This window comes from Anabrus simplex, chromosome 1 (assembly GCF_040414725.1).
Source record: "Anabrus simplex isolate iqAnaSimp1 chromosome 1, ASM4041472v1, whole genome shotgun sequence".
Classification (NCBI taxonomy): Eukaryota; Metazoa; Arthropoda; class Insecta; order Orthoptera; family Tettigoniidae; genus Anabrus; species Anabrus simplex.
In genome coordinates, this window is record NC_090265.1 from 668,447,875 (window position 1) to 668,471,528 (window position 23,654).

Sequence of the window (23,654 nt, forward strand, 5' to 3'; positions counted from 1 at the left end):
AGTCTACAAGTCACTCACTGGACCAGTGCTCACTTGTGGAAATGAAGCATGGACAATCAGAAGACAAGATGAAACCAGGAGCACAGCTGCTGAGATGAAATTTATGAGATGCACGGCAGAATACATGCAATGGGATAATAAAAGGAATGAAAATATGATGAAAGAACTAAAATTAGAACCTGTATTAAAGTACATAGAAACCTACAGGAGGAAGTGGCGAGAACACATTAACAGAATGCCTAGTAAACTAGTTCCAAAGCAGATAGTAATACCAACCCAGGGGACACAATCTATTGCACGTCCAGCTAAAAGATGGATTGAGACTGTAACAGGCCACCAGGCTTAATACTTGATTGGCAGATGATTATGATAATGATGATGAAAATACCAATAAATGCCCACAATTGTACACTGTAGCCTCTTTAGAATGGTAATAACTTTCTAACTTGACCATAATGCCAGGAAGATTGTGACATTTGAAATAATTTGTTCTTTCTTTTTCTTTCTCTTTTCCTTTTTGTTGTTTGCTTTACTCAGACAGGTCTTATGATGATTATGAATTAGTAGTGGGAAGGAAGTGATCATGGCCTTAATTAAGGTACAACCCCAGCCAGCATTTGTCATATGTAAGAATGAGAAACAACGTAAAATCATCTTCATGGTTGCCAACAGTGGGGTTTGAACCCACAATAAATCAAATGCAAGCTAACGGCTATACGGCCCAAAACACACAGCCAACTTGCTTGGTAATAACTTGTACTCAGTGGCATATGCTGCGATCAAGCCGTGGGCTGCCACTAGACTTAGGTTACTTCTTTCTGATAGTTGGTTTAGTGAACATCAAGCCTTAAGTGTTTTGAGCCACCGGAGTAGCCTGCTGTGTTGTCGATGCTGTTTCAAAACTTACTGCCTTGACCTCTGCCACTATCAATACTCAACACCTCATCATCATCATCATTTCTTCGCTCCAGCAAGCCGGGTGCAGTTGTGTACGAGCCTCCTCCAGTTTGTTCTATCCATCCACAGATGCTGCTCATATATGCGACACCAGTTCACATCTCTGATTTCAAGGTCCTTCAATATCTGTTTTTCCCAAACATCACGAGGTCTTCCTCTTGGTCTCTTCCCAGGAACATTGTGGTCAAAGTATGTTCGAGGAGTCCTGTGAGGGTTCATTCTTTTCATGTGACCATACCATTGCAATCTCTTCACTTCTATTGTCCCCAGCAAGCTTCTTTCAAATCCAAGCTGTTGTCGGATATCCACATTCCTTATTTTATCCATTTTTGTTTTTTGTAGACAAGAACGGAAAACATTTCTGTTGCCTGAAGACGACTCTTTGTTGGTCCAGTAAGTGTTGCTGCTTCCAGGCCATACGTCAGTATAGGTACTAGATATATTTTGTACAAGCTGATCTTGGAAACTAAAGGAAATGTTTCATCCTAAAATATTTGACGTACAGCGTGATTGAATTTGGAAGCTTTCTGTATTCTCTTACTAATATCTTGATGTGTGGTATTGTCTGATGACAGAACACTACCTAAATACTGAAAGTTGTCTACAATATCCATCTCCTCATCTCCAATTTTTAGATGAACAGTTCGAGAGTTTCTACTCATCACCAAGCCAACTGTCCTAGTTTTGCTGATTTTGAGACCAAAGGTTGTAAAAGCTTCATGCCAGAGATCTAGTCTAGTTTGTACTTCCGCTTCTGTCTCACCCCATACCATTACATCATCAGCAAAAACCAGGGCATTAGTTGTTGGATCCTTTCTCTTAACCGCTTTTAAAACTTCATCCAATATGATTATGAAAAGAAGTGGTGAAAGACAACTTCCTTGCTGGACTCCACTCTTCATTTCAAACCAACCTGACCTTCCATCCTGGACCTGGACACAACACTTGGTTTCTTCATATAATCATTGTACTCGTGCTATGATGTCATCGGGCACTTTCTTACGTCTCAAACATTCCCATATATGCCTGCGTGGTACATGGTCATATGCTTTCTCGATGTCCAGAAAAACGGTTATAAGTGTTTTGCCTTTCTCCCAATACTTCTCATAGGGCATTCTGGTGGCGAAAATGAGGTCTATAGTTGATCTATGAGGTCTAAATCCATGTTGTTCCTCCTCAAGTGTAGGTTCAACAAATTTTCTAATCCTGCTCTCAAGGATGTATTCATAGATTTTGAGGCCATGTGACAGCAGAGTTATAACTCTGTAGTTGGTACATTTCTTTCTGTCACTTTTTTTCAACAATGGGATGATGACTCCTTGCTTCCAATCATTGGGTATTATATTCTCTTTCCAAATTCTATTTAGTACCCTGTACATCCACTGTTGTCCTACCTCTCCTAGCGCTTTGATCATCTCAACACTTAATTCATCTGATCCAGTTGATGTGTTGTTTTTCAGCTTAGATATTGCTGTCTCTACTTCCAACCATGTCAAATTAGTGGTATTTGTGCTGCCAAAATCATAAGGTTCGTTGTCTAATGGGGTGATATTTTCATAACAGTTCAGCAAAGTTTCAAAGTGTCTTTGGAACTCCTGTAATATTTTGGTCTTATCCCTCGCCACCTCACCATTAGGAAGTTCTACAGATTGGATAGATTCATTTTGAGTTCTTCTATTCTTAACAATACTGTACAACAGTTTTTTATTTCCATCCTGCATTATTTTGGTAGCCAGATCTTCCTTGCATTTCTGCTTTTCAGTTACAACCAACTATAAAATATTGTAAATACATATTAGTATTGAATAGGTGGAAACCTTTACTGTATTATTATTCATATGTTAACCAACTGTTTGACGTGTATTTTTTCCTTTCTGTAAAGTGACAGCTTCTCCTCTATTTCGTGTTGATCTCCCCGTGTTCTTGCTTGATATAAGGATCTTCTTGCACGGTTTCTGTCATTGATAGCCTTTTTAATATCATCATTCCACCAGGCAGTTTCTTTAGGTTTCCTTATTTGACTCTGTCGTCCACATACGTTTTCTGCTGTACCAACCACAACTTTCTTTAGAGTATCCCATTCTTCATCTATCAATTTTAGTTCTTCTCTTAGCAACAACCTGCAGACACCTTCCCTGAATTCTTCCTTTACACTTGGCTCGGTTAGTCGCCAAGTTTTTATTTTTGGGACTCTTTTGTTACAGACAATTGGGAGGTCTTTCCTCTGCAATAACTGTAACCAACAGTCTATGGTCTCCACCAAGGTCTTCACTTGGAATGACCTTAACATCATTGACATTTTTCCATACATTCTGATCTATCAGAATATAATCTATTACTGTACCTATCCCTGTAATAATTAAGAGGGGAATTCCTCAAGGTAGTATTATCGGACCTTTATGTTTTCTTATATATATAAATGATATGAGTAAAGGAGTGGAATCGGAGGTAAGGCTTTTTGCGGATGATGTTATTCTCTATAGAGTGATAAATAAGTTACAAGATTGTGAGCAACTGCAACGTGACCTCGAAAATGTTGTGAGATGGACAGCAGGCAATGGTATGTTGATAAACGGGGTTAAAAGTCAGGTTGTGAGTTTTACAAGTAGGAAAAGTCCTCTCAGTTTTAATTACTGCGTTGATGGGGTGAAAGTTCCTTTTGGGGATCATTGTAAGTATCTAGGTGTTAATATAAGGAAAGATCTTCATTGGGGTAATCACATAAATGGGATTGTAAATAAAGGGTACAGATCTCTGCACATGGTTATGAGGGTGTTTAGGGGTTGTAGTAAGGATGTAAAGGAGAGGGCATATAAGTCTCTGGTAAGACCCCAACTAGAGTATGGTTCCAGTGTATGGGACCCTCACCAGGATTACCTGATTCAAGAACTGGAAAAAATCCAAAGAAAAGCAGCTCGATTTGTTCTGGGCGATTTCCGACAAAAGAGTAGCGTTACAAAAATGTTGCAATGTTTGGGTTGGGAAGAATTGAGAGAAAGAAGAAGAGCTGCTCGACTAAGTGGTATGTTCCGGGCTGTCAGCGGAGAGATGGCGTGGAATGACATTAGTAGACGAATAAGTTTGAATGGCGTTTATAAAAGTAGGAAAGATCACAATATGAAGATAAAGTTGGAATTCAAGAGGACAAACTGGGGCAAATATTCATTTATAGGAAGGGGAGTTAGGGATTGGAATAACTTACCGAGAGGGATGTTCAATAAATTTCCAATTTCTTTGAAATCATTTAGGAAAAGGCTAGGAAAACAACAAATAGGGAATCTGCCACCTGGGCGACTGCCCTAAATGCAGATCAGTACTGATTGACTGATCTTATCATCCCAGCTATATCTTGTGATTTTATGGGAGTCCCTTTCCTTGAACCAACTGTTACTCACTATCAGGTGTCTGCTGATCACCTGATCAGTGGAAATGGTAGCTTCGGGTTTAACAAATTAAAGTCCGGCTTTATGGCTAAACAGGTAGAAAGTTTGCCTTTGGTCCGATGGTCCCAGTTCAATTCTTGGAATCAATCTCCTCGTACTCTTAATTCCCCTCGCTTTGGAACTGGATGTTTGGATGTTTATGACGACATCTTCATAGGGTCACCACCAAGCCTTTCCAGAGGCTATGTACCAAATTATTATTATTATTATTATTATTATTATTATTATTATTATTATTATTATTATTATTATTATTATTATCATCATCATCATGGAATTTTACAGCATTACAAGTGGTCGTACATGTCGTTCACTGGTTTATTAGCTTTCTCGGTAGATCAGTGGTGGTGTCCAACCCATGATCATGCGTTCGATTTCAAACAACAAAAGAGAATACTAAACCTGAAAGATTACATTTCATTTTAGCAGATCTACGTATAAAAAGAAACCTATATTACTCCTATAATAGCAGACATTGCAGTATCTTCCTACAAGGATGTAGAAGTAGATGGAAGTGAAATATCTATATAATTAAGTCACAAGTATGAGGTGAAGAAGTATGTGTGATAAGGAATGCATGGTTCCTCTCTCTCCCTGGTTAGCAGTGGCGATCTGATGGACCGAAGCTTTGCACGCCTATCCCCTCGGTCCCCTCACCTTCCTGATATACAGCAGCAAGCCATGCGAAGTGAGTCAAGGAGAGAGGGACGTACCGCCAGGGCTGCAATGTCGGTCTCCGATGCCTTGCGCTCAGAAACATGAGCGACATTTTTCCTCATTGCTTTCAAGTTTTGTAAATGAAACAATGTGTCAGATGCTTACATTGCAGTATGCTTTAAGATTTCCGTTGTCTCATTTGATGTCTGGACTTCACCGATAGCCTTGGTAGCCCTCAGTATATGCCCCTGCTTGTAGTACTTGTGCAGTAACTTGTTGGTACACCGAGCTCGATAGCTGCAGTCGCTTAAGTGCGGCCAGTATTCAGGAGATAGTAGGTTCGAACCCCACTGTCGGCAGCCCTGAAGATGGTTTTCTGTGGCTTCCCATTTTCACACCAGACAAATGCTGGGGCTGTATCTTAATTAAGGCCACGGCCGCTTCCTTCCGAGTCCCAGCCCTTTCCTGTTCCATCGTCGCCATAAGACCTACCTGTGTCGGGGCGACGTAAAGCAACTTTCATTCAATTACCTGTTGGTACTTAATGTTTTTCCATCAAGTTACTGTACAGTCAAAGCTGCATCAATGGATAAGTGGTAGAGTGTCCTACTCATGGTCCCAAGTTCATTGGTTCAGTCCCAGTCAGGAAGCTGATTTCTGAAGGACGGTCAGAAATCTTGGCGCTCCATATTGTTGTTGATAACATGTAAAAGATCTCTGGTGGCACGCTCACTGTCAGCTGACAAATTAATTCAGCCATAAGAACTGTTCACCGGGTGAGTTGGCCATGCATTTAGGGGTGTGCAACTGTGAGCTTACATGCGGGAGATAGTGGGTTTGAACCCCACTGTAGGCAGCTCTGAAGGTGGTTTTCTGTGATTTCCCATTTTCACACTAGCCAAATGCTGGGGCTATACCTTAATTAAGACCGTGGCCACTTCCTTCCCACTCACAGGCCTTTCCTATCCCATCACTGCTGTAAGACCTATCTGCGTCTGTGCAACGTAAAAAAATGTTAATAATAATTTAAAAAATATCTCTTCAGTAGAATTCAGCTTCCGTTGCTAGACAGCAGGACAATCACAATGTTACAGTTGGTAGGAAGGAAGGTCTGCAACTTGGTAGCTGAGGCCAGACAATTATGATGATGATTATGATTGTTGTTATAATGAAGGGTTGGGACATAAGTCATGACAATACTGTTTTTTTTCTTTTTTTCTGCACAAATGTGGGAACTACCAGACAAATAGAATGGGGTAAGGTGCTATCGAATGTATGATTAATGCTGAGTAGGTTTACCAGGTATAGGATATAAAGCTAGGAAACTGTCAGCCCTGTGTTACATAATGTTTATTCTCCAAGAGTACAGTAACCTTTACAGTAAACCCTCAAAGTAGTCTCCTAGACTGTCCACAACATGTTTCTAACAATTCACATGACATCGGATACCATTTGCCATGCCATATGTGAATTTACAATTGATGAATGTCATGGTTGTTCCGTCTTGAATTTGAATAATAAAAAAGTATTAAATCCATTAGTTGCAGAAGGTCACATGATGATGATGATGATGATGATGATGATGATGATGATGATGATGATGATGATGATGATGATGATGATTGTTGTTGTTGTTGTTTAAAGGGACCTAACATATAAGGTCATCAGCCCCTAAGAAGGTCACATAGACTAAAACATGTACTAATATATGTATTTATATCTGTAAGGGAAGTGGATAAGTTACTATGACCAATATACTGTATAACATTCCATTTAAAGGTCCAATTATTATTTTATGTGTGAATTTGGTAGTCTCATGTTTCTCAGCTTTGGCAGTGACCTCTCTCTCCCCCATGCAATACAGGGTCTCCCATATAAACTCAGATAGTAATAAAATATATGCGGATGGTCATTATTACACCTGAAATGGATATGTGTACAAAAATGTTGCCAAAATATTCGATGTACAGACACACGGTCATTATGATTTTATTTATATAGATATTATGGTTAGATAGGCATATGGTTTTTTTTTTTTTTTTTTGCTAGGGGCTTTACGTCGCACCGACACAGATAGGTCTTATGGCGACGATGGGATAGGAAAGGCCTAGGAGTTGGAAGGAAGCGGCCGTGGCCTTAATTAAGGTACAGCCCCAGCATTTGCCTGGTGTGAAGATGGGAAACCACGGAAAACGATTTTCAGGGCTGCCGATAGTGGGATTCGAACCTACTATCTCCCGGGTGCAAGCTCACAGCTGCGCGCCTCTACGCGCACGGCCAACTCGCCCGGTTGGAGGCGTATGTTTAGTAATGGAATTTTAGTTATGTCTGTTTGCATGGGTCACATATTCTACATGTCTGTTAAGTTTTCAGCCCGAAGACTGGTTGGATCCTGAAACAACACCGCAAAGGTTTATGCGGTTATAGGGAAACTGCAAAAACTGATGACAGTGCACTAAGGAGGTGTACAAGGCATGATGAGATGTGAAGTAGTTTGCCACTGCTTTCCTCGCTGGACCAATGTATGCTATCAGCATGATCTGCCCTATGAACAGCACCTTGTGAAACATCCAGTCACATACAAAAAATACTGCATTCTTATAAAGAAATAACAATAGGCAGAATATTTTACATTGACCCCTGTGAACCATGTGACCTTGCTGTGATGGAGAGGTTTGTGTGTGCCAATGAAGTAGTTAGCCAAGCCATAGGGACAACCGCATCGGATGGTTATTTGTCGAGAGACCAGACTAACAAAAGGGTCATCAAAAGGCGGGTAATTCTTCGGGAGTTGCAAGTGTGGCAGTCTGGATGATCGACTGATGTGGCCTTGTATTAATATGTAACATGGCTTAGATATGTTGACACTGCTATACATCTGAAAGCAATGGAAAACTGCAACCGTAACTAACTCGAGGACATGCAGCTCTCTCTGTGTAAAGGAATGATATTCTGATGATGACTTCCTTCCGGGTTAAATGTTTTGGAGGTAAAATAGACTCTCATTGGGATCTCTGGGTGGGCACTACACGAGAGGGGGCAGTCGTCTAGAAGATAAATTATGACATTCTGCAAGTTGGAGTGTGAAATGCTAGAAGCTGGATTGTTGTGTTAGAATATAGGATATGAAAAGGGAAATTGATAGACTAAATTTAGGTGCAGCTTGTATATAGTGAAGTACGTTAGCAGGAAGAGCAGGATTTTTGGTCAGGTGACTACAGAATTATCAACACAAAATCGGACAGGGGAAATGTAGGAGGTGGTTTGATAATAAGAAAATAGGGAAGTGGATAAGTTACTATGACCAGGGTAATGAATGATTTCAAGATAGACACCGAGCCAATGCCCATTACAATAGAGCAGCTTCGGCTTTTCCTGGAAACCTTTGTATGTACGTAGTTTTTCCTTAAGCAGAACACGCTCCTAGATATCTTTATGAGGAATTGCCATTTCTTGTAGATCTTTCTCAAGTTCTGTGAACCATGCCCCTTTGGTGTTCTTATCTTGAAAGTATGTTAATATCCGTTTAGATATCCTGCCTGGGCTCATTCCTGTCATGTGGTTATAAAAGGCAATCCTTCTTTTTCGAATTGTGTCACTTATCTTCTCCACGTGCTTGTATAATTTGTGGTTGTGATGCCTTCTGTCCAAGCTCCCTTTGTGGATTAATTAATGACTAGTGTTAACTTATCCCTTGCCTATACTAGTTCAACCAATGATGGAAATGATATATGAATACTCAACTCAATATGTAAAAGGAGATGAGAATCTAAATTGTGGTGAGGGTCTGAAATGCAGTGGTAGGCCAAGGAAGGGAAGGTACTATAGTGGAGAATTTGGATTGGGACAAGGGAATGAAAGAGGAAATTAGCAGGTAGAATTCTGCACCATTCATAATTTAGTAGTTGCTAATACTTGGTTCAAACATTGCTAATGAGGGCTGTATTCATGGACCCTGAAGATATTAGAAATTATCAAAAGGAAGGGCTTCATTATGATTAGGCAGAGGTTCAGACCTGTAAACTTGAGTACAGGAAATGAGCAGTAATTCACAAGCATCTCTAACAGATATTCCAAGCTCCCTTTGTGGATTAATTAATGACTAGTGTTAACTTATCCCTTGCAAGTTCAAACCTGGTGGAAGGACAGAAAAAAATCATTTTGGCACTCATATCGTATGACGTCGGTATACAAAATATCTCTGGTGACACATTTGGTGCTTACTCAAAAAAATTAATTAAAAACTCAGCCATAGATCATCCAACAGTGATCCGTTTCTCTGCTATATAGTAAAGTGCATGGTGTCAAATCAAAATGTCTGTATGCGGTATTTGAGGCCATGTTAATGTTATTATTATTATTATTATTATTATTATTATTATTATTATTATTATTATTATTATTATTATTATTATTATTATTATTATTATTATTATTATTATTATTATTATTATTATTATTTCTTTGTTTCGGCCAACTAGGGACCACGTCAGTTCACCTGTCTCCTTTCTCGAGCTTTATCTGCCACCCAGTGCTCCTGCATTCATCTCCAGTGTTCTTCTTTTCTCTCTTTGGTCCCCGCCTTCACCGGCCGTCAGCTTTGGCTTTTCCTGGAAACCTTTGTATGTACGTAGTTTTTCCTTAAGCAGAACACGCTCCTGGATATCTTTTGGAGGAATTGCCATTTCTCATAGATCTTTCTCAACTTCTGTGAACCATGCCCCTTTGGTGTTCTTATCTTGAAAGTACGTTAATATCCGTTTAGATATCCTGCCTGGGCTCATTCATGTCACGTGGCTATAAAAGGCAATCCTTCTTTTTCGAATTGTGTCACTTATCTTCTCCATGTGCTTGTATAATTTGTGGTTGTGATGCCTTCTGTCCTTGCTTTTTTCTTTGATGGGACCCAGAATTTTTCTCAAAATCTTCATTTCTTTAGCCTCTAGTTTTTCCGTTAGACCTTTCTTGTTCATTGTAAGAGTCTCTGCTGCATACAGAGCCTCTGGTCGAATAACAGTGCAGTAATGTCTAATTTTGGCATTTAAGGATATTGATCTCTTATTGTAGATGTCTTTAGTTAGTTGGTAGGCCATTTCCATTTTGTTAATGCTTGACACGAAGGCTTCTTTCTCTGATAGGTTAGGCTCTGTCCATTCACCAAGGTATTTAAACTTTTCTGCCTGCTTAATTTTTCCTAGTTCGACCTCCAGTTCCTTTGGCACTGATTTTATGTTTGTCATGAAGTGTGCCTTCTCAGAGGAGATTTGAAGCCCACCCTTCAATGCTTGAGTCTTCAGTTGGTTAAGCTGTTGTTCTGCCATAACAATGGAGCCTGAAAAGATCACTAGATCATCTGCAAAGGCTAGACAGTCGATTGTAAGATTCATATACTTGTAGCCTAGCCTTACCCCATTTTCTATCCCTGAACTTTTAATTTCTTTCTGCCATTCTCGGATGACCTTTTCTAAAACACAATTGAAGGGAAGAGGTGATAGTCCATCTCCTTGTCTCACTCCTCTCTTGATTTCAAAGGCATCAGACATCTCTCCTCTGAACTTCACTTTGGAGGTGGTGTTAGTCAGGGTTTGCTGGATAATTGCTTTTATCTTGTTATCTAAGCCAAGCTCTTCAAGGATTTGCAATAGGGTGGTTCGATCGATTGAGTCATACGCTTTCCTAAAATCACGGCCGGCCGGAACCCTCGCTGCGCTCCTTATACTGGCCTTGACAATCGCTTGTGAAGCCCAGCATAAAGCTGTAATTGGAAAGTTTCACCGTAATGCCGCTGGAGCGCTGGCCTACTACCCACTGACAGGTTTTTCTGTCGTAAATGTTGGCAATGTGTTCGCAAGAGGTGCTTGTTGGCTTGATATTGAGATCTGATAGTTATGCGCTAGTGAGTTTATTTTTTTATTGTGTAGTGTGGTGATTATATTTTTTAAATTGCATTCACAAATCTTGGAATTTGAGACATTCTTCTGCACCTTTTCCTACTTCGAACAGAAATTTTATGGAAACAAGAACAAAGTGATTTCTTGCTGTAACTTTGTCCTGAACAAGGATTTTAATTTATGTACTAATTCATTTTTTAATGGTGTGGTGATTTGCTTTCCTTTAACTGTGTTAGGAAATATTCAAATATATATTTTGCTGCAAAGGTACACTATCATTTCACAAATTCTCTGTAGACCAGGACAAAACTTCGGAGTGGCTAAAAGCAGGTAGCACTCTACCACCTCAAGGGTAGTGTTCTGGAGCGTGAGACTACGGGTCGGGGGATAAAACTGGGAAGGATGACCAGTACCTCGCCCAGGGGGCTGCAGCTTCTATGCTGAACAGGAACCTTGTGTTGGGGATGGGAAGATTGGAAGGCATAGACAAGGAAGAGGGAAGGAAGCAGTCGTGGCCTTAAGTTAGTTACCATCCTGGCATTTGATTGGAGAAGTGGGAAACTATGGAAAACCACTTCGAGGATGTCTGAGGTGGGAATCGATACCCACCTCTATACAGTTGACCTCCCAAGTCTGAGTGGACCCCGTTCCAGCCTTCGTACCACTTTTGAAATCTCGTGGCAGGGCCAGGCATCGAACCCGGGCCTCCGGGAGTGGCAGCTAATCATGCTAATCAGGTATTTTTACCCATGAATTTTCTTTCATAGAATAATCCTTTAGGCGGTGTCGAGTTTACCATATGACAGCAACACAACACATTTTTATCCAAGATAATCTGAACCTTAACATTTAAACATTGACAAGTAAGAATCACTACTGCTATGATGGTAAGACCAACGTATGAAGTGTTGTTACCTGAGCAATGGGGCCGATGACCTAGATTTTAGGCCCCTTTAGACAACAAGCATCATCATCATCATCATCGAGCAGAGAACAGTTTACAATTTATTTACTCAAAATACTTTTCTCTCACTGAATTTTTATTTTAAATTCTTCTCCTTCTTCTTCTTCTTTCGTTATTTGTTTTACGTCGCACCGACACAGATAGGTCTTATGACGCCAGTGAAATAGGAAAGGGCTAGCAGTGGGAAGGAACCGGCCGTGGCCTTAATTAAGGTACAGCCTGGTGTGAAAATCTGAAACCACAGAAAACCATCTCCAGGGCTGCCGACAGTGGGGTTCGAACCCACTATCTCCCGGATGCAAGCTCACAGCTGCACGCCGCGTGGCCAACTTGTTCCACCCTACTGCATTTCAAGTAAAAACTTGCCCGGTGTTTAATATTCTAATGAAAGCTATGAATGAAATGTAATCTGAAACTATATATATTGAAATTAAAATTTAAACACGTTTGAGTCAAAATATTTATGTTATGCATACAACGAATATGGAAAAAGTAAGACTTTTATGTTTTGTCCAGCCCCCTTCCTGAGAGCAGCGCTTGAAGAATTTTAAAACTCTAATTGAACAATGACTTAATCTCAATATTAACATCAGAAGACAAAAGCATTGTGGTAAGTTCTGCTATGTATCTAAATGCCATGATAATAAAAACGATTACTATTATTCCTCACAATTAAGGAACGTCAGTTGGACTACTACATCCTCCACAGTTTCATTTCACGACGTTGTTTTGGCACATATCAATGAAAGTTTCCTTTAGGATTAATCATTTTAACAATATTAGTCAATGTAACATACTATTTTATTCCCTAAATTAAGATACATCGGCAATCCGAGTCAATATCAGAGAACGTCAGGTGGACTAAGTCATCCCCCAGCAGTTTCATTTCACGACATTTTGGCAAATATCAATGAAAGTAACCTTTATGATTAATCATTTTAACAGTATTAACCTACGTAACATTCTCCATACCTCTAAATTATGATAAATCGGCGATCAAAGTAATTATATTTTCTATAAAGAAGTATGCATTTCTACCGCAAATAGGTCGGCCGCCAGCGCCACGTGTCGAGCTATGTAACTACTCCGATTACAGTGCGTGGACCCGATTGTCAAGGCCGGTAAGGAGCTAGCTAGAGCAACTCATCAAGTCGGCCGTGCTGAAATCAACAAAGGTCACCACAAATTCCCTGTTCCTGAGTTTCAGATATGAAAGGATGGACTTCAGATTCATAATCTGCTCAGCGCATGATCGTCCCTTTCTGAAACCTCCTTGATATTCCTCTAGTTGTGGACCGATTTGTTGTTCCGCCCTATTCTGTAGAACTTTTGAGGGTATCTTGTAACTTATTGACAGAAGAGAGATGCCATGGTAGTTGTTCTCATCTGTTATCTCCCCTTTCTTATGTAGGGGATGAATTACGGCAGAGGTCCATCCACTTGGGAGATTTTTGCTTTCCCAGATCTCTTGAATAATTGCAACAAGCTTGTCAATTGCCTTATCCCCTGCATGCTTCCACAGTTCAGCAATTATCAAATCTTCACCCGGTGCCTTGTTGTCCTTCAGCTCTTGGATGATCTTCCTGATTTCTGCTTTCGAAGGTGGGGACGAATCTGGGTGGATGTTTGGATTTTTTCCATAAACGAATGTGGTCTTTCGAGCCTCAGAGTTGAGGAGGCTTTCAAAGTAACTTGCTAGAATCTGACAATTATCTTCATCATAGCGAGCTAGTTTCCCGTTGGAATCTTTAAACTGTAGACTTGGGGGTTTACCTGTTCTGATTGTGCTTGAAGGTTTTATAGAAGTTATGTGGTTATTTTTCTGGAAGTCTTGTTCAATTTGCACCAAGTGTTTCTTATTAAACATACGTTTCTTACCAGGATGGTTTTTGATGCAGATTTTCTCACGTTTAGGAAGCTGATCCCATTCGCTTAATTTTTGTGGCAATTCTGTTTCTGCCATGCAACCTGTCTTAGCTGTACTGCTGCATCGCCACGAACCTGCTATGCCTGCGTAGCAGGGGGAGAGGTGATACTCCCACGTGGCGCGTCCCAGGTGGCGGATAGGGGGTCCTAACCGGCTTGCCGGCGGACTTGAGGGAAATAAAATACCTCTCGCAGACCAAACACACTACCCCCTGCGGGTGGGGGACGCACATGTAGAATACACCCGCGGTATCCCCTGCCTGTCGTAAGAGGCGACAAAAAGGGGCGACCTTGGCGCGGACATGGATTGCGGTTTGGTATAATGTGATGGACCTCCTGTGGATGGGAGAGGCTGAATACATCCCTAGGTAATCCCTGCTTGTCGTAGAAGGTGACTTAAAGGGTCATGTGGCCATGGTCCCCTCTTTATTTTTTATTATTTTTCCGAGGGTCAGATGTAGACCATTCGAAATTTTGATGTGCGTGCTGCTCGGCGATGGAGCTCCTATGTGTGCGACTACGCTCGAAAGCCCGTGCCAGCAACCACCCAGGACGCAGCGGGTGGGAGTGTTATGTACCCGGGCAGTAGTATCCGCCTGACAACGCAGGTCCCCGCACAGCCAAATGCCAGAAGGACATATTCTTATTAATTATTTTTATTTATTTTTTCTATATTTAGTGCTCTGTACATGCTATGGGGTACATGCTATTGCGGGTGACTGGAGGAAGGGAGTCTTAGTGCTCATTGCCTCAGTCATCCCGTATTAGGCATCGTCCAACATCGGACCCCGGGCAGTACCTGCTATGACCAGGTGGGTATTGCCTTGGCTGCTTGGTTCGGCTACAGAGACCCCTGATCGGAGTGGGTGGCATTCGGGGAGGAAGCTATCGGGCATGGCTTCCAAACGAAGTCGGCTCTCTCAAGGTGGTCGCCCACCTAAGTCTTTAACTTTTGCTTCCCTGAGAGGTTCAACTCCCTGGGAACATACGCAGCGTGAAGGAATGGGATCCAGCTTCCCTAGGTTTCTGGTTGCTACCAGAACCGATGGGCACGATTTTAAGCTGGTGAAGTCGATCCTGTTTAGTAGACACATCGAAGGCGTCTATGGCGAACTGGAGGAACTTAAGAAAATGCGCAACGGTAGTTTGCTTCTAAAGACTCGTACAGCACTGCAAGCTGATCAGTTGCTTAAGTGCGAGCACTTTGGCGAAATCCCCGTCAAAGTGGAGGAGCATAAGTCCTTGAACTTGGTTCGCGGAGTCATCTTTCACCGCGACCTTATTTTGAACACTGACGACGAGTTGATGGAAGACATGAAGAACCGTGGCGTGACACAAGTCCGGCGCATTACGCGCAAGGTCAACGGTGAGGACGTTGCCACTGGTGCCTTCATTGTCTCTTTCAAGTTGTCAGTGTTACCAGAGAAAGTCAAGGTAACAACTTATCGTTGCGATGTGAGGCCGTACATCCCGCCTCCTATGCGATGCTATCAATGTCAGCGATTCGGACATATGGTATCTCGCTGTTCGAATCAGGCTGTATGTGGTACATGTGGACGAGTAGCTCACAGCGCGGAGGAGTGCACAACTCCATACAAGTGCACTAACTGCTCCGGTTTTCATTCTCCTCGGGATCGGAATTGTCCGACATACCTGAGTGAGAAGAAGATCCAGGAGATCAAGACCCTGGATGGTCTTTCCTACCAGGAAGCGCGCCGTAAGTTTAATTCTACGAATACACCTGCCCGTACACTCGACTATAGCTTGATAGCTCAGAGTCTTCCAGGTTCGTCATTCACAACCTCGACACCTGTCCAGACCGCTGCGCCCAAAGCGACTGTTGCTGCTCCCAGCAACGTGGCAAATAGTCATAGCTCGAAGGGGGGGACCACCCCACCTTCGACCAACCAGAAGTCTGTGCCGGCTGGCAGTTCCCAGCCAGCACAGCAAGGGGGGAAGACTAAGTCTTCTCCTCCCTAGGAGGATGACGAAAGTCGTGCCCCAGCCGGCGGAGGCGGCATCGTCGACCAGGGCTGGGAAACTATCTCCCAGCCCGTCTAAACTAGAAAAGAAACAGGGGAAGAAGAGCGTCCGTCCTGAGCGCTCTCGGACTTCCCCTGCGAAGGAGAAGTCATGCTCCCCATCTGGGGGATATGAGTCTGCGCCAGGAGGCACTCCTGCTCCCAAACCTGCGCTCTCTCCTCGTAGGGGACCCCTTTCGCGCCCGAAAAGCGTCGAAGTTCTGGGCGGCACCCTTGCCATCTTTTGATGACGGGATGGATGTCGCGCTGTCCTCTACATCTACGGATGTAGAACTAGATAGTGTTTAGGCTTACGAGCATTTTGTCGCTCATAACCTAACACTCCTTTTATAGTCCACACTATGGCACTGTTGCAGTGGAATTGTAACGGTTATGACAGGCATCTTGCTGAGTTACGTCAGCTTATTAGTGAGTACGCAGCGAGTATAGTCTGTATTCAGGAGACCAATTTCAGACCTGGTCATCATACGGTCTTGAGGAATTTCAAACTATACTCGACAGAACGATACTATGCTCACCGGGCTTCCGGAGGCATTGGCATTTTTGTACGTTCTGATAGCTACAGCGAAGAGGTTCCATTAAGAACCCCTTTTGAGGCTGTAGCTGTTCGCGTCTCGCTGCCTGTCATAGCAACAGTGTGTAATGTTTATCTTCCACCAGGCCAGCATCTGAACATCAATGATGTCGCTGATCTTATAGATCAGCTTCCACCACCCTTCCTCTTATTGGGAGATTTTAACGCCCATCACCCCATATGGGGCTCTGAGACGCCTTGTCCCCGAGGAAGAGAGCTGGAAACACTTCTAACAGATCTGGATTTATGAATTTTGAACACAGGGGAACCAACTCACTTTAGTGTACGTTACGGCACATACTCTCGCATAGACGTTAGTCTATGCAGCCGAACGTTGGTTCCACTGTTTCGGTGGAATGCACATGATGATCTCTGTGACAGTGACCATTTTCCCATCATTCTTACTTTGTTGAAACATAAACCCGTCGAGGCTCCCCCTCGATGGATTGGTAGCTGTCTTCTTTGACTTGGAAAAGGCCTACGACACCACCTGGCGATATGGCATCCTTTCAGTCCTGCATCAATGGAGATTCCGAGGTAACTTGCCGGTATTTATTCGAATTTTTTGTCCCTCCGTCTATTCCGTGTCCGAGTAGGGAGGACATATTCACAATACCACGTTCAAGAAAATGGAGTCCCACAGGGATCGGTTCTTAGTGTCACTCTGTTCGCGATTGCCATAAACGGTATTGTCGCTGCTGCTGGTCCAGCTGTAATACCGTCCCTATATGTGGATGATTTTGCTCTGCACTATAGCTCGTGCAGTATGGCAGTCGCAGAGCGACAGTTACAGCAAGCTATTAGGAGGGTAGAGCAGTGGACCTTAGAGCGTGGCTTTCGTTTTTCCACCACAAAGACCTGTGTTGTCCACTTTTGTCGCCAATGTTCTCTTCACCCTCCTCCTGAACTTTATTTAGGAAATGTAGCTATACCTGTAGTTGACACTTACCAATTCCTAGGGCTCCTTTTCGATAATAAATTATCGTGGGAGCCATTTGTGCGGCAGTTGAAAGTGCAATGTGCTAAGAAGCTTAATATCCTGAAGTTTCTTAGCAGCACTTCTTGGGGGGCTGACCGCGCGGTGCTCCTACGATTCTATAGGGCACATATTTTATCTTGCCTAGACTACGGCAGTGCAGCATATGGCTCAGCAAGACCAAGCGTTCTTGCGAAGCTAAACAGCATTCACCACAGCGGGGTTCGGTTGGCGACGGGAGCCTTTCGTACGAGCCCCACAGCTAGCCTGCTCGCTGAGTCTGGTGTGCCGCCTTTACACCTGAGGCGACAGCAACTGCTTCTTACCTATGCTGCTAATTTGCGACAGATGCCACTACATCCAAGCTATTCTAGCGTTTTCAACAATGGCAACCGTTTGCTGTACGCCGCTCGTCCCCGAGCAACGCGGCAGGTTGGAATACGTTTAGATAGCAGTTACAGATTGTTTGACGTACCTTCGGTTCCTTGCCTTGTCAGACAACCAAGTGGGGTACCTCCGTGGGTAGTACGGCGACCTGAAATAATTCTGGACCTACACACTGGCCCTAAGGAGAACACGGACCCTTCGATTTATCGGAGGCTCTTCTTGTCCGTCGTTGGCCGCTATCCAGGCTCAGTCGTCGTCTACACGGATGGTTCAAGGACGGACACGAGGGTGGGCTGTGCGTTCGTTGTCGACAATGATAGGTTTCTTTTCGCTCTCCCGGAAACCTGTAGTGTGTACACAGCAGAGCTCTATGCTCACTGTAGAGCTTTGCGGTAGGCACTGTACAATGAACGCCGTCACTTTCTTGTGTGTACTGACTCCTTGAGTTCACTCCAGTCTATTGATACCTGTTTCCCTCGGCACCCTCTGGTGCAGCGGATCCAGGACCTGCTGGCCGGGTGTTCGGATGCCGGCACCAGAATTACTTTTCTGTGGCTCCCAAGCCACATGGGCATCGAGGGAAACGAGTTAGCGGATCGGGCTGCCAAGGAGGCAGTTATACTGCCCCCGTTGCCTTTCAAGGTTCCAGCAAGTGATATTCGCTCTCAGCTGAGACATCTGGTCATGTCTCATTGGGAGATGGAGTGGCAGGCCATTCCACTTCCCAATAAGCTGAGAGCGATAAAAGGAACAACGAAGGTATGGAGGACTTCCCTTCGGGCTTCGCGAAGGGAAGCCGTGGTATTATGTCGTCTTCGGATCGGCCACGGTATCATAACTCACTCGCATCTTTTGAAAGGAGAACCCCCTCCGGTGTGTACCTGTGGCGACCATCTAACCATGGTACACATCCTTACGGAGTGTATGGACCTGGTCGATCTTCGCCGTAGTCGTAACCTTCCGGGTACCATCTCCCTTATCTTGTAAGATGACGAGCAGTCAGCAGACCTCGTCATCTGCTTTATGAGAGATAGTGGTCTGTTTTACCGTGTCTAGTGATGTCCTTTGTCTTCGTGTATTTGTTTCCATTGCGCTTTTAACGTATTGACTTCATTTTAGTTTGTGTTGTGTATTTTAATGTGTTATTTTAACGTCTAATGTAAATGAAGTATCTATATATACACCACCAGGCAATGCCTTATTCCTTTTCTCTCTGTATTTTCTCTTATTTTATTAGAAATAAGGCATTGCGAATTAGATCCACTGCTGTTTTAATCTCACTCATTTTTTCATCACCATATTTTTAACTCTGGTTAGTGGATACGTTTTAAAATTTTAAATATCATGTATCATGTCGTCCATCACGTTCCATTAGGGGCCGATGACCTTCGATGTTAGGCCCCTTAAAACAACAAGCATCATCATCATTATCACTGCTGCATCGCATTCATTATCCCACCAAGCATGCTTTCTTGATTTCGTGAGTGGGACAGTCTCCTTAGCTGTTCTGACTATAGCCTCCTGTAATTGTTCCCAATTCTCTGGATTTAAAGTTTCCAATTTGTGGGTGAATTCTTGGTTGCTCCATAGCTTGTCTGTGTCAAACTTATCAGTTTTTCTTAGAGTAATCTTCTTGGTATTTCTTGGAATTAGTCTAACTTTGATCTTCGAAAGGTAGTGATCCGAGTTTAAGTTGGCATTTCTCAGAATCTTTACATTCTGGATCTCTCGCTGCGCTTTCTGTGCAATGGCAATATGGTGAATTTGGAATTCACCAAGGTTGGAGTTTGGAGAAACCCAGGTCTTCTGTTTTCTGGGCAGATGTTTGAACACAGTTGACTTAAGGACCAGATTGAATGCTCTGCATAACTCCACAAGCCTCTCCATTACAACTGGTTCTTCTGTGAGCTGGGTAGTTTCCAATAATCTGATATTTCCGTTCCTTGCCAAGCTGGGCATTGAAATCTCTAAGCCAGGTACCTTTGAGAGGATATCTTCTAGCTCCTCCCAGAATGCGTCTGTTCCTTCCGGGTCCTTCTTATTCGCCTGATTGATCGGCGCATGTACGTTCACCATTGTGTAAACTGTATTTGTACACCGAAAAGAAAGAGTAGAGACTTGGCTGTTCGGTGAGGTGAAGTCCACAATCGAACCCAAAATTTTGCTGTTGACAATAAATCCTGTGCCTAAGTATGGGATGGTTTTTAATACACGTTTACCGGTCTTACCTTTGAAGATTCTATAACCTTGTGACTCGAAGCAATGTTCGTCCGTGAATCTTGTTTCCTGAATTGCAGCGATCAATATGTGATATCGGGACAGGGCATCAGTGACCTGTTTCAGTTTGCCGGTCTTGAGAAGGGACTTTGCATTGAAAGTAGCAAAAAAGTTCTGGCGTTTCCCATGGAGGGAATTAGATATTTTTCACCAATAGGGCATATCGAAAATGTCAAAAACATATCAGATGTAAGGCTTTTCAGGCGTTTGCTCTATTAACCAGCGTTTCGTCTTAGGTCTGACACTAGACTCCCGTATGCAGTTATCAGACTGTGCCTCTTATAAGGGCTTCTGATAAGTTCACCTGCATATACCCCAGCATCAGTGGGCAGGGTCTGACACATCCCACTCTGATGAGTCTAGTGTCAGACCTAAGACGAAATGCTGGTTAATAGAGCAAACAGCTAAAAGCCTTGCATCTGATATGTTTTTGACCTCCATGCATGTCGGTGCAGGCTCCCCAGAATCCAAAGGCCTGCATGCTTCACTCGAGGTGAAGGTGGATTGGTTACCACCTGGGGTAGTAGCTTCTGCTGAACTTTCCTCCATGCTTTGGACAGTTGAAAAACTGTAGATTGAGGTCAGTGATCTTTAGCACTGACCAAAAGACTACCAAGGTTGTGAGCCTTGGAGGGCCTCATGATGTTTTCTGGCTAAGAGCAGGCATTTCCTCCTACTCTAAATAGGTACAGTTTTCCCACCAATACTCGGGTGGCTGATTGCAGTGGTTATCCACTGGGCGATGGGGTCACCACATCCATACGCCAAATTATTATTATTATTATTATTATTATTATTATTATTATTATTATTATTATTATTATTATTATTATTATTATTATTATTATTATTATTATCACTATATTTCTATATGATAAAAACTTTCTCTATCCTGATATGCTTTACTTTGTCCATTGTGGCAACCCGTAATTGCGGGAAGTCGTTGATTCGTTCAATAAATATATATTATTATTATTATTATTATTATTATTATTATTATTATTATTATTATTATTATTATTATTATTATTATTATTATTCAGTAAGTGATTTTTCAAATCATCATCTTGGGATGTGAACAGTTTGTTGGGAAATCGTCAATAGAAGTGATACATTTACTTTCTTCTTCTTCTTATTATTATTATTACTGGCTTGAGTATATTGTACTGGCTTTCAGTTCAGAGGGCACTGGGTTTGATTCCCGGCTGGGTCGTGCATTTTAACTCTCTCTGGTTAATTCCTCTAGCTCATTTGCTAGGTATTTGCATTTTTCGTAATACACATTTACACACATACAATATATCACACTATAAACAGCTACAGAAACACGCAAGAGTAAATACATCTGTTCACATAGGTTCGGCATCAGGAAAGTCCTTAACAATGCGCTAAATTTACACAAAGTCCGACTCCAAGTAGAGGCGAGAAAGAAGAAGGTGATATTTGCATTGAAGGAATACAATTTTGTAGTCATAATGTCATGAATACTTTGGTAGAATAGTTTATTAAAAGTTTCATAATACAAGTATAATACAAATGGGGAGCAAGTAATTATCCTAAAGTAGATGAATCAAGTTTAGACACAAGCTGTTCCTACCTTTCTTTATATGACTGATTTGATAATTGGTGAATTGTGTCAATTCTTACTAATACAACTTACATTAATGTGTGATAAATTTTGTTACAGCTGAAATTATGTACAAAAGGAAGGCCAAACATCTTTGTGTGCAGTGTGGCAGATCATATTCTCGTGGTGATTCACTCAAAAGGCATCAACAATATGAATGTGGCAAGGATGCTCAATTTCGGTGCCCTTTATGCCCAAAGAAAACTCATCAACGATACAACATGCTTCGACATATGGCTACTTGGCATAAGAATATTAATTGATTTTCAGAAATTCTAGTTTGTAAAATATTTATATTTCCATAAAATTTCTTGTAATTTGCACATAAAAATTGAACTTTCATGTTACAAGATTAAAAGTGATTTTTGTTTGTAAGTCTGAAAAACATTTTCCATTTGATTGTGGAAAGAAATATATTTTTCTTATGTTAAAGTTTTAGTTGCCAGTGTGTTCTTTGAGTTTATTTTTTTATATGGGAGTTTCCAGTGCATAATTTGGCACCTTTGATATGGATACTGCTCAACTGTGAAAACTTGATTCATATTTAATGTAAATGTACGAAGGTTGGAAATTTAATAGTGGCAACACTGCTGTAGACACACCATGCAACGGAACTTAATAATGTTGCTGATATCACATGTTGGTTTCATACCTACCTTACCACAGAGCACATGGATTCTCCCTTCCTACATCACACACATGCAAACTGGTGGGAGGAATAGAGCCTCGTGTTAGCTAGCGGTCTAAGTTAGTGTTGTCACGATGTTTTCTAAACAGGAACAACAGAGTTGGATAAAGATTGAATGTGCCAGAAGTCGTACAGCATGACAGTGCCATCAAGATCTTCAAGAGGCTGTGGGGAATCTGCATTGTCGTACAGAACAGTGGTATGGTGGGTAAATGCCTTCAACTAGGGATGCCAAAATGTGGCAGAAATGCATCCGCCAGGTCATCCTAGTATCAGTGAGGAAGAAGTGCATGCTTTGATCGACGCCATACAATTTGTGAGCTGGCCCGAGACACTGGATTAGCAAATACTACTATGTTTCACATTCTGAGAAAAATGGTATCACAATGGATTCCACGTGATTTGACAGAAATGCAGAAATTGTTATGAATACGATGCTGCTCGTAACCACTTGGAGCGCTATGAGCGCAAAGGAGAGGCTTTCTTATGCCGTATCATTACGCTGGATGAGACATGGGCCAAATCGTACAAGCCACATCTGAAATGCCAGTCGAACTAATAGTGTCATTACGGATCACCACGAAGATCGTAAGTTCGCCAGAACCACAGCAATGTGAAAGAGATGGTTATTCTTGTGTACAATTGTGATGCTGTTATTCTAATGCATTATGTTCCTCCATAGCAGATCATCATTGCACAGTTTTACTGTTCATTTTTGGAACACAGTCTGCGGCCAGCTTTGAGAAAGAAGCGGCAACACTTTCTTCAGAACCCACCTATCATTTTGCATGACAATGTTCGGCGGCATACAGTGTAAGCTGTGGCTGATTTGTTTGGTCGATGGGGCTGGGAACTGCTGTGCCATCCATGATACTTCCTGGACTTGAGCCCTTGTGACTTTGACTTGATTCCTAAGATGAAGGAACCACTTTGTGGTATTCTCTTAAGAACGGTTCCAAAGATTTGTCAGGCAGTAGACTGCTTCATTTGAAATATCAACACAACAGGCACTGCTGAAGGTATCCTACAACTTCCAAATCACTGGCAACAGGTTGTACACAGTGCTGGTGACTACAACTTTGAAAGACTGTAAAATTTGGTAACATATCTCTTTTGTATCGCCGGCCCCGTGGTGTAAGGGTAGCTGGCCTGCCTCTTACCCGGAGGCCCCGGGTTTGATTCCCGGCCAGGACAGGGATTTTTACCTGGACCTGAGGGCTGGTTCGAGGTCCACTCAGCCTACGT

General features: G+C 42.3%; 1 protein-coding gene and 1 pseudogene across 18 annotated transcripts in view; one reads left to right on the plus strand and one right to left on the minus strand.

Moving 5' to 3' along the window:
- lola (longitudinals lacking) overlaps positions 1–23,654 on the plus strand; it is a 581,907-nt gene that overhangs the window by 170,151 nt on the left and 388,102 nt on the right. The window contains exon 5 of one of the 18 annotated variants that reach the window (XM_067135866.2): positions 21,782–21,999. The exons of the other annotated variants lie outside the window; for them this stretch is intronic. Coding sequence (XP_066991967.1) covers positions 21,782–21,984 — 203 coding nt within the window. The 3' untranslated portion in view covers positions 21,985–21,999. Of the gene's footprint in view, positions 1–21,781; positions 22,000–23,654 lie in introns of those variants that run through there. 18 annotated transcript variants of the gene reach the window in all.
- On the minus strand, positions 9,575–10,600 carry LOC136858314 (uncharacterized; annotated as a pseudogene).